The sequence below is a fragment of the Scyliorhinus torazame genome, chromosome 10 (genome assembly GCF_047496885.1).
Source record: "Scyliorhinus torazame isolate Kashiwa2021f chromosome 10, sScyTor2.1, whole genome shotgun sequence".
Classification (NCBI taxonomy): domain Eukaryota; kingdom Metazoa; phylum Chordata; class Chondrichthyes; order Carcharhiniformes; family Scyliorhinidae; genus Scyliorhinus; species Scyliorhinus torazame.
Window position 1 is genome coordinate 181,209,327 of NC_092716.1, and position 12,145 is coordinate 181,221,471.

General features: G+C 48.0%; 1 protein-coding gene across 4 annotated transcripts in view; it reads left to right on the plus strand.

Moving 5' to 3' along the window:
- myrf (myelin regulatory factor) overlaps window positions 1-12,145 on the plus strand; it is a 473,200-nt gene that overhangs the window by 257,325 nt on the left and 203,730 nt on the right. For all 4 annotated transcript variants that reach the window (XM_072466065.1, XM_072466063.1, XM_072466064.1 and 1 more), the window contains exon 3: window positions 1,717-1,804. In XM_072466065.1, the coding sequence (XP_072322166.1) occupies window positions 1,717-1,804 (88 nt within the window). The remainder of the gene's footprint in view (window positions 1-1,716; window positions 1,805-12,145) is intronic.

The window sequence follows — 12,145 nt, forward strand, 5'->3', positions numbered from 1 at the left end:
GCCCCCCATATTCGTCCCACCACTTTGTCTCAAACGTTCTTTTTTAATAACCCGCTTATTCCAATTTCTCTTCAACAATAAATGTCCACGCCTCATCCGCCGTTTCAAAGTAGTGGTGCTTCCCTTGATATGTGACCCACAGTCTTGCCGGCTGCAGCATTCCAAATTTAATCTTCTTTTTATGAAGCACCGCCTTGGCCCGATTAAAGCTCGCCCTCCTTCTCGCCACCTCCGCACTCCAGTCTTGATATACGCGGATCACCGCGTTCTCCCACCTACTGCTCCGAGTTTTCTTTGCCCATCTGAGGACCATCTCTCTGTCCTTAAAACGGAGGAATCTCACCACTATGGCTCTGGGAATTTCTCCTGCTCTCGGTCCTCGCGCCATCACTCGGTATGCTCCCTCCACCTCCAACGGACCCGTCGGGGCCTCCGCTCCCATTAACGAGTGTAGCATCGTGCTCACATATGCCCCGACGTCCGCCCCTTCTGCACCTTCAGGAAGACCAAGAATCCTTAAATTCTTCCTCCTCGCATTATTCTCCAGCACCTCCAGCCTTTCCACACATCGTTTATGGTGTGCCTCGTGCATCTCCGTCTTCACCACCAGGCCCTGTATATCGTCCTCGTTCTCGGCAGCCTTTGCCTTCACGACCCAAAACTCCCGCTCCTGGGTATTTTGCTCATCTTTTAGCCCTTCAATCGCCTATAATATCGGGGCCAACAGCTCCTTCTTCATCTCCTTTTTAAGCTCTTCCACGCAGCGTTTCAAAAACTCGTGTTGTTCAGGGCCCCATATTAAACTGCCACCTTCCGACGCCATCTTGGTTTTTGCTTGCCTTCCTTGCCGCTGCTCTAAAGGATCCACCGCAATCCGGCCACTTTCCTCTCCTTTTTCCATCCGCATCCGGGGGGATTCCCTTCTGGTTTACCGCACAGTACTTTTAGCCGTTAAAATTGCCGTTGGGGCTCTTATTAAGAGCCCAAAAGTCCGTTCCACCGGGAGCTGCCGAAACGTGCGACTTAGCTGGTCATCGCCGCACCCGGAAGTGGGGGGGACAACCTTTTAACAATTAGTGTCTTGTGCATCATTGATGGACTGATGTTCCTGTTTAAAAGTGCCATGTTATTTCACAGGTTAATTGAAAGCTATAATGATTTTAAAGGAATTTAGAACAAGTAAACATATGTTCAAGGATGCAGGTGCCTGAAGTCTTCCCGCAAGCTGCATTGGGTCAGTTTAGTTGTAGATGTGTTACTGGGTTACATATTCCCTGAGGATCAGGAATTGTCAGCCACTCAGTTGGGGTTTAGAGGGCTCATTAGTCACAGATCCATAATAACAAATGGTTAATGATAAAGGTCCTATACTTTGTTAGTGATGAGTGACCTTGCATTGTAAAATTGGGCCGGGGCAAGTGTTTTGGGCAGAATGGGGTGTGGAAGGATCGAGAAGAGAAAGAAACTTTTGAAACATAACAAAATATTGCTGGAACCGCAGGAGTTGTTGTGAGGCAGTGGGTTATTGTTTCATAGCAATTAGTTCCTGCTCAATGGTATGGGGATGTGAAAATTATCCAGCAGTGGGAGCTGGGAGAAAAAACACAGGCTTAATTTGGCCCTGACCTAGACAATCTTTATGATCAGTAAGATGCCTCTCTAATGGGTTATCTCATTATTCCTTCTGGTAACATCAATATCTCTTTCTGTTTTAAGGACACGAAATCAATGGGGCTCTCGATACATCCAACATTGATACAAGTATTCTGGAGGAATACATCAGTAAGGAAGATTCCACAGACATGTAAGTCCATCCAGTGACCTTATGACATGACATGAATGGATCGGTACCACAACTGGCAATGCACTTATAAGCTAAGTCATTAGGGGATTGGTGTTTTTAATGTTGTATTAACCATGGCCTGACCCCCATTGACCAGAAAACTGGTTGTCAAACAGGAAACAATGAGTAGGAATAAACAGGTCTTTTTCCAAATGGCAGGCAGTGACTGGTGGGGATCGTAGGGATCAGTGCTAGGACTCCAGCTATTCACAACTTATATCAATGATTTAGATGAGGGAGCTAAATGTATCTCCAAATTTGCAGATGACACAAAGCTGTAAAGATGATGTAAAAATACTTAAGTATGATTTGAACAAGTTGAGTGTCTGGACAAAAGCATGGCAGGTGCAATATATTGTGGATAAATGTGAGGTTATACACCTTGGTGGCAAAAGCAGGAAGGAAGATTATTATATGAATGGCTATAGATTGAGAGAGGGGAATGTACAATGTGACCTGGGTGTCCTTGTACACCAGTCACTGAAAGTAAGCATGCAGGTGCAGCAGGCGGTGAAGAAGGCAAATGGTATGTTGGCCTTCATAGTGAGAGGATTCGAGTACAGGGTCAGGGATGTCTTGTAGCAAGTTTCAAGGGCCTTGATGAGACCACACCTGGAATATTTGTGCAGTTGCTATAGTGGGAGTGCAGCGAAGGCTTACCAGACTGATTCCTGGGATGGTGGGATTGACATATGAGGAGAGATTGAATCGGTTAGGATTGTTTTCGCTGAAGTTCAGAAGAATGATGGGGGATCTCATTGAAACCTATAAAATTCTAACAGGTTAGACAGGGTAGATGCAGGAAGGATGTTCCCGATGGCGGGGGAGTTCAGGGGTCACAGTCTAAGGATACATTTAGGACTGAGATGAGGAGAAATCTCTTCACTCAGAGAGTGGTGAGCCTGTAGAATTCGCTACCACAGAAAGAAGTTTAGGCCAAAATATTGTATGTTTTCAATAAAGAGTAAGATAGAACTCTTGGGGCTTAAGGAATCAAAGGATATGGGGGGGAAAGTGAAAACACAGGTTACTGAGACTGAAGATGAAAATTTCTTCTTTGGGGACAGGTTTCACCATGCACAATTTACAGTAATGTACTTTTATATCGCTGCAGGTTACAAGGGGCCAGCACTGTACAAATCAACCTACTGTTCCAGTGCTTAGTTATTATTTTATTTTTAAAAAGGGGCAGCACAGTAGTTAGCACTTCTGCCTCAGAGTGCCAGGGACACGGTTCAATTCCAACCTTGTGTGAATATATGTGTCAAATTTGCACATTCTCCTCATATCTGCGTGATTTCCTCCTGGTGCTCTGGTTTCCTCCCACTATCCAAAGATGTGCAGGTTAGGTGGATTGGACCTTCTAAATTATCCTTTTGTGTCCAACGGTTAAATGGGGTTATAGGGTTACAGGAATAGGGTGGGGGAGTTGGCCTAGGTGAGGTGCTCTTTCAGAGGGCTGGTGTAGACTCGATGGGCTGAATGGTCTCCTGTACTATGATCCTATGAGTTGAATGATCAGCCATGATCATAATGAATAGTGGAGCAGTCTCAAAGGGTCGAATTGCCTACTTCTGTTCCTAATTTTTAAGTTTCTATACTTCTATGTAAAGACCTGGCCTTAAAGCTGTTGCACTGCCTCTTATTAAAATGACTATAAGTCAATGAGCAACTTTAATAAACATCATTGAAACAATGACCAGTCCTATTATTTTTCTAATAGTCAATTTAATTCACAAAACAAAAGGTTTAATAAAGAAATCCTCTTGGACGTGGTAGCATCTGAAATGGGAAATCTTCAAATAGAGCTGGAATGTAAAGAGACACTTTTCAGACAGATAGAGTGGCTCTCTGTCCATTTGAAATTTTGAAATTTGCTTCTGAGGCCTGTATCCAGAAGTCCTACCTCCAAAAGCACCCCCCACCTCAGAGAGATCAGGGACCCATTGAGAAATGTAGAGTGCAGTCTGGAGAGTGAAGGTGCCCCCTGGGATTGTTAAACGTGGACTTGAACATGCTTAAAAGGTGGATAAACTCACTGGAACTGTCAAATTCATTGGAACTGTCAAGGATGCTGTCAAAAATCAGCTGTCAAGGCATTTAAATCTCTTGCCTTTTAAATATCTAAAAAAATATTGCTTGTGATACTGAAAAAAATTCTATACCTGAGGAATACCATTACAGGATTAGTGCTACAAGACTGATTTCATAACCTAAGGGGTGTATGTCCTGATGATATCTCTTTGCATAGCAGTCTTCATGGCAACTCACTGTTTGCCTATAGAATGTTTTACCCAAGGGTTTAGGGATGCTATTCCCCATTGCCATCGATTCTGCTCCTCTTGGCTGTCAGCAGAGTTACTCTCTGCTCCTCATACACACCAGCAAGATGAAAGAGAAATTTACAACTGCAACATGAGTACTTACAAATATGTAGGGAGATTTTCCGAACTTCCTGCAGCGGGTTTCTTGGCGGCGGGAGGCGGCCCGCTGTTGGCCGACAGCAAGATTTCTGTTCCCGCCGCTGTCAATGGGATTTCCCATTGAACTTACTGCATGCTGCCGGGAAACCTACAGTGGGCGTTCGCAGTTGGTGGGACCGGAAGTTCCTGCAGGCGAGGGCGGCCGAAAATCCCCCTCACATAGTTTTAAAAACTTGCAAATTAAGTTCGATTTTTGTATGTTTTATCAGCTAATGTAGCTAATGTAGCATAGTGCAAGCTTCAAAAAATTAACATTGTACAAACCCTCTTTGCATCTGTTTGAAAAGCAGATTCAATATCATAACATTTACAGTGCAAAAGGAGGCCATTCGGCCCATCGAATCTACACCAGCCCCTGAACGAGCACCCTACCTAAGCCCACACCTCCACCCCATCCCCGTAACCCAGCAGCCCCACCTAACTTTTGGACACTACGGGGCAATTTAGCATGACCAATCCACCTAACCTGCACATCTTTGGACTGTGGGAGGAACTGGAGCACCCGGAGGAAACCCACGCACACACGGGGAGAACGTGCAGACTCCACAGAGACAGTGACCCAAGCCGGGAATCGAACTTGGGTCCCTGGCACTGTGAAGCAACAGTGCTAACCACTGTGCTACCGTGGTGCCCCACAATATCTGTAATGACCTGGGCTTACATGCCAACCAACAGAATTTTGTTTTTTAACAAACAATTTTAATGAGGTATTTTTTGGCATTGTAAACAGTAGAATTACAGAACGAGAAAACAAAAGGACTGTACAGTAAACAAAGTACACAGTGCAATTGCCGCTGCCCACCCCAGATCTGCCGAATTGACCCCCTATACTACATTCCCCTAACCACCCCCCCCCCTCTGCGCGCCCCCCCCCCCTGCTGACTATTAATTCTCCACGAAGAGGCCAATGAATGGTTGCCACCTCCAGGCGAACCCTAACAATAATCCTTTCAAGGCAAACTTGATTTTCTCTAAGCCCGGGAAACTCGCCCTGTCTGACAGCCAGGCTTCCGACTTTGGGGGCTTTGAGTCCCTCCAAGCTAGAAGTATCCTTCTCCGGGCTACCAGGGAAGCAAAGGCCAAGACGTCGGCCTCTTTCTCCACCTGGACTTCCGAGGCCTCTGAAACCCCAAAAATCCCACCTCTGGACTCATTGCCTCCCTCGTGTTCAGTATTCTAGACATGACATCCTTGAACCCCTGCCAGTATCTCCTAAGTTTTGGACAAGCTCAAAACATGTGGACATGGTCTGCCGGTCCTCTCAGACACTTTACACACCTGTCCTCTACGCCAAAGAATCTGCTCATCCGGGACACTGTCATGTGGGCCCGGTGGACGACCTTAAATTGAATCAGGCCAAGCCTGGCACATGTTGCAGTCCCATTGACCCTGCTCAGCGCGTCTGCCCACAGGCCTTCCTCAATCGCCCCTCCCAACTCCTCCTCCCATTTATGCCTCAGCTCCTCGGTCTGCGTCTCCTCCGCCCCCATGAGCTCCTTGTAAATATCCGAGACACTTCCCTCCCCCACCCATCCTCTAAACACTACCCTATCTTGGATCCCCCTTAGTGGCAAGAGTGGAAAAGATGGCACCTGCCTACCAAAAGGTCCCGCACCTGAATATACCGGAATTCATTCCCCTTTGTCAACCCAAACTTGGCCTCTAGTGCCCTCAAGCTAGGGAAGTTCCCTTCCAAAAACAAATCTCTCATCCGCTCAATCCCCGCCCTCCACCAGACCTGAAACCCTCCGTCCAACCTCCCCGGGGCAAACCGATGGTTGTCACATATCGGGGACCAGACCGATGCTCCAGTTGCTCCCACGTGCCTCCTCCACTGTCCCCAGATCTGAAGGGCCGCCACCACTCCAGGACTGGTGGAGAAGCACGCCGGCAGAACGGCAGAGGTGCCGTCACCAACGCGCCCAGACTGGTACCCCTACATGAGGCTGCCTCAACCCGCTCCCAAGCCGACCCCCCCCCCCAACCACCCACTTCTTTATCATGGCTATGTTAGCCGCCCAATAATAGTTGCTGAAATTCGGCAGTGCAAGCCCCCCTTCCCCCCGGTTCCGCTCGAGCATCACCCTCTTCACTCGCGGGGACTTGCCGCCCATACAAAGCCCAAAATGATCTTGCTTACCCTCTTAAAAAAGGAACGTGGAATGAAAATGGGGAGACACTGGAACACGAATAAGGACCTCGGGAGGACCGTCATTTTAACAGTCTGTACTCTCCCAGCTAACGACAGCGGGAGCGCATCCCACCTCCGGAACTCCCCTCGCATTTGATCTACCAGCCGGGACAGGTTCCGCTTGTGCAGTTGACCCCAATCCCGCGCCACTTATATTCCCAGGTACCTGAAACTGTCCCCAACTAACCGGAACGGCAGTTCCCCCAGCCGGTCCCCTTGGCCCCACTCCTGAACTATAAACATTTCACTTTTTGTCATATTCAATTTGTACCCCGAAAACCGTCCGAATCCCCCCAGGGTCGCCATGATTCTGTCCATCCCCGCCATCGGGTCCAAAACGTACAAGAGCAGGTCATCTGCATACAATGAAACTCTATGCTCACCCCCCCCCCCCCCCCGCCCCGAACCTGCCCCTTCCAACCCTCTGAAGCCCTCAGAGCAATTGCCAGTGGCTCTATAGCCAGCGCAAACAGCAGTGGGGAGAGTCTAAAGGCGGTGCAGTCTAAAATAGTCGGAAGTCGTCCTGTTTGAACCAACAGCATTTTAAGATGACAGCATTTCAAACCAGGTGGGAAATTATCAGAGTAGGCAATCTTGACGGAAAGCCTGCTTGCTGGACGTGCAGATTGAAAATATTAGCATGAGCATGATTGTGCCTGAATTTCTAATAGATACTCCCAGCAGGTGAAGCAGTGTAGATGTGCACAGTTGGAAAATCACCCATTCATGCACCGTTTTCATGATTCACAAGGGAAAAAAAATCACCATTTGCATTGGGATTAGAGGTTGTCAATATCAAGCATTCAGATTGCTAAAGCACTGGAGGCTCTCAGAAGCAATCAGTTGAACTGGAGATAACAAATGCTGTCAAAATGTTGTCTCATTCTTGGTTGAACACAAACCTGTGGCATAAAATTTTCAAGATGAGCTGAAGTTTTCTGTTTTATTTTGTTTGTTCCAAAAGAATCTTAGCAAATAAGGTACTAAAATGCAACTTTTTAAAAGGTTTTACTTTCCTCAAAGGACATTTCTGGAAAGGTTCAGTTTGGCAGGTTTTAATTATTAATCTGATACATTTAACCTTTAAGCGTGTGGCATCTATCATAAAACTAACTGAATTACTAAAAAGATTAAGACAGTGAGAAAACATTGAGAGAATATAATGTACTCTGCTCAAAAAGCAAGCAGCAAAGGTAAATCTATAAACCCAAATTTCTGTCATTGGAACACGTACAGTTGTTATGAAATATTGTTTTAAAGCTTCTGTTTTTATTAGAGTAATGGTGATGTCTAATATCTGCTGTTTTATGGAGATGTGAATAAGGGTTTGACAGCACATTAAGATAGTCATTTACCAGCATTGAAACTAACTTTCACTGACATTCACTGCAGTACGTGTACAGTTCCCCGTTGGCCTCTGAGAGCACGGTGGGTAAATGTTGTGGGTCACTGACATACAGAGGCCAGTAAGTTTTATATCTAGTTCAAGCTGATTTAGCTGATCAAGTGAAGATGATAACGAGGGTGCTACAATTAGGCCGAGAATCCTTGGGCTGGGGTTGGTGAGAGTTAAAAAATAGCCTGCTTTTCTGCTAATATTAGCTACTCAGTGACTCCTGCTGGAAACGTACCATAGATATCATAGAATTTACAGTGCAGAAGGAGGCCATTCGGCTCTTGGAAAGAGCACCCCACCCAAGCCCACACTTCCATCACATCCCCATAACCCAGTAATCCCACCCAACACTAAGGGCAATTTTGGACACTAAGGGCAATTTTAGCATGGCCAATCCACCTAACCTGCACAACTTTGGACTGTGGGAGGAAACCGGAGCACCCGGAGGAAACCCACGCAGACACGGGGATTACGTGCAGACTCCGCACAGACAGTGCCCAAGCAGGGAATCGAACCTGGGACCCTGGAGCTGTGAAGCAACTGTGCTAACCACTGTGCTACCTTGCTACCCCTAAATAACAGGTAGAATAGCAGATTGGGCAATGCTAGACCCCCTGACTGCCTATCCCTTTGTAAAAAGCCGCTATGGACTTGTGGGGTCCTGCCTACCCAAATAAAAGACAAGATCATCCTATTGACTCGTGTAAAGAAAGATTACCAAAGGAAAACTGGAAGGCACTGAAATAAAAATAGATAACTTGGGAAAATGTTCACTTTGACTGGCTGAAGCTTCCCTGCAAAAGTCAGCGGGTGGTTATCCCATCTCTTCTGGTCCTCCTTCACTGCTCTAATCAGGTCCACAAAATTTAACTTTGGGAGGCCCAGTCATGGGCCACCTGGACTCCCAGATAGAGGAAGCTGGACCTGGGCAAGCGAAAAGGCAACTTCCTCAGGTTGGCTCCCTCCCTGGGAGATTCACCGGAAAGCATTTGTTTTTACCCTGGTTCAATTTGTACCGCAGGAAGGAGCCAAACCTGTCACCCAAGCTAGTGACAAGGGACATTGTTTTGTATGGAGAAGGTCATGTCTCACCAACTTGATTGAGTTTTTTGAAGAGTTGACAAAGATAATTGATGAGGGAAGGGTTGTCTATGTAGTTTATATGGACTTGAGTAAGGCGTTTGACAAGGTCCCACATGGCAGACTGGTACAAAAGCTAAAATGCTATGGGATTTGGTGTGGGCTGGCTAGATGGATACAGAACTGATTTGGTTATAGAAGACAGAAAGTAGCAGTGGGAGGGTGTTTTTCAGAATGGAGATCTGTAGCTAGTGGTGTTCCGCAGGGATCAGTGCTGTTTGTAATATTTCTAAATGATCTGGAGGACAATGTGGGTGGCCTGATTAGTAAGTTTGTGGATGACACAAAGATTGGCAGAGTTGCCGATGATTGTCAGAGGATACAACAGGATATAGATAGATTGGAGACTTGGGCACAGATGACTATAAATAGAGATTAATCCGGGCAAATTCAAGATGATGGAGGATCAAATGTAGGTATGAATTATACTGTAAATGGCAGAACCCTTAGGAACATTAACATACAGAGGGATCTGGCGAGCAGGTCCACAGTTCCCTAAAAGTGGCAACATAGGTGACCAACATGATTAAGAAGGCATATGGCATACTAACTTCCTTTTTTAAATAATCTTTATTGTCACAAGTCAGCTTACATCAATACTGCAATGAAGTTATTGTGAAAAGCCCCTAGTCGCCACATTCTGGCTCTTGTTCGGGTACACAGAAGGAGAATTCAGAACATGCAAGTCACCTAACAGCATGTCTTTCGGGACTTGTGGGAGGAAACCGGAGCACCCGGAGGAAACCCACGTAGACACGGGGAGAACGTGCAGACTCCGCACAGACAGTGACCCAAGCCGAGAATCGAACCTGAGACCCTAGAGCTGTGAAGCAACAGTGCTACCCACTGTGCTACTATGCCGCCCACGCTGGGGTATTGAGTAAAGGACTTGGAAAACCTTGGCTAGGCCGCATTTGGAGTATTGCGTGCAGTTCTGGTCACTACATTACCAGAAGGACGTGGAAGCTTTGGAAAGAGGGCAAAAAAGATTCACCAGGATGTTGCCTGGTGTCGAGGGTGTTGGCTGTGAGGAGAGGTTGAATGAACTAGAATTTTTTTCACTGGAAAGACGGAGGCTGAGGGGAGATCTGATAGAAGTCTACAAAATTATGAGAGGCATAGACAGGGTGGATAGTCAAAGGCATTTTCCAAGGGTGGAAGTGTCAATTACAAGGGAACAAGGGGCACAGGTTCAAGGTGAGAGGAGGAAAGTTTAAGGGAGATGTGCGGGGTAAGTTTTCACACAGAGAGTGGTGGGTGCCTGGAACACATTGCCAGAGAATGTTGTGGGAGTAGGCACATTAGCAACATTTAAGAGGCCCCTGGATGGGTACATGAATAGGGAGGAAATAGAAGGATATGGACCGAGTAAGGGCAGAAGGGTTCTTCAAGTTAGGGCATCATGATCGGCACAGACTTGTAGGGCCGAAGGGCCTGTTCCTGTGCTCTACTTTTCTTTGTTCTTTGTTCTTCCTGACGTGGATTGCAGTAGTGGGAATGGGCTTACAGCATTACTCCCAATTTTCTGACCCACAGTCATTGCCAGTATGGCTCTGGGCGGGGTTTACTGGCTGCGTTGCACCCGTACAGGAGCACGGTGTGGCTAGTAGATGTCGAGAGAGGCCTCCCATGGGATTTCCGACAGCCAGTGCACCTTGCAAGATGTACCCAGGTATCGCGAAGTGCCCCACAATGGGCAGAAACAAGCTTTGCACACGTAAGCAGGTTTGAAACCTGCTTAGGCATGCTAACCCGGAATCTAGCGGGCTCCCGGCATTTATCGGCCTTCCCAGGGAGACCCCAGCTGGGCGCCATTAGTACTGGGCCACACAAATGTGGGGTCTCCTGGGCCATCGGAGGCCCCTGGGTGGTCAGGGATAGGACAGAGTGGCTCCCTGGCCCTCTCCTTTGAACACGGGCTCCTTGGTACTGCCACCCTGGCACTGTCAAGATGCCCCTGTGACATTGCAAAGTTAGCAGGAGTGGTGGCAGGGTGTTACTGCCAAGGGTCAGGGCGTGAGGGAGGCCATGCCCATGAAAGGAGGGTGGACGGGTATGAAGGTGGGGAGGCAGGGCTGTATGAAGGACCCTCCAGAAGGTTGGGGGGATAAAGGATGGGGGTCCTGCAAGAGGATTGGGGTCCAAAAAGGAGTGTGGGAAGGCCTGAAGGGGGGCCCTCAATGACCCCATTTCAGGGTGTCATCACTTGGGAGGGTGTAGGGTAATGCCCATGTGTTTGGGGGGTGGCATTGCCCATGGGTGGGTGTGTGTGGGGGATCCACAAGCTCACTTAGAGATCGGGACAGTCTTTCAAAATGGCGGTCCTATCTCTGACGACCCAGTCTGGCCAGCGAGTTCAACTCCCCAGTGATGAAAGTAATTCGAAGTGTGGGCTTGATGAGAGAGAAACACCCCAGGGCCCAAAAGAGTGACTATGGCCACGATTCTCCCACTCAATTCACACAGTGCCAAGAAACATATGGCTATGCAACACGACTCACCTGAATAAAAGGCCTGAACGGGGAACGTGTGGCCGGGCCCGCACATAGCCCCGTTTTCTCCAGTGGGGAGCTCCGCTTGCCAGAACTCCCCATTGTAACGAGAGATCGGGACGCCATTTAAAAAATCCCCGAGGTCCCCAAAACGATCCCCATCTCCTCACCCCCAGCTTGAACACAGGAAGGGAGGGTCCTGGCCACCCCTCCCCCACAGCCCCCCAATACCCACCCACACATGGCAACCCTGGCCCGATCGTGAGTGCGTAAAAAATGCCAGTTTGGCACCTTGGCAGTGCCAACCTGGCACCCTGGAAGTGCCCATGCCAACTTGCAGTGCCACCTAGACACCTTGGCAGTGCCAGGCTGGTGCCCAGGTGGCACCGCCAGCTGGCATGGACACTGCCAAGGTGCCAAGCTGGCATTTTTTGTGTGCTGGTGATCAGGTCAGGGGTGCCCTATGCGAGTGTTGGGGAGATGTAGGAGGGCCTGGGACCCTCTCATGGTGCATTGGGTCTTGGGGGCGTCGGGGTCTCTTCAGGGGCCTCAGAGGTCGGGACGGCATTTAAAAATGACAAGCCAATTTCACTATACTGA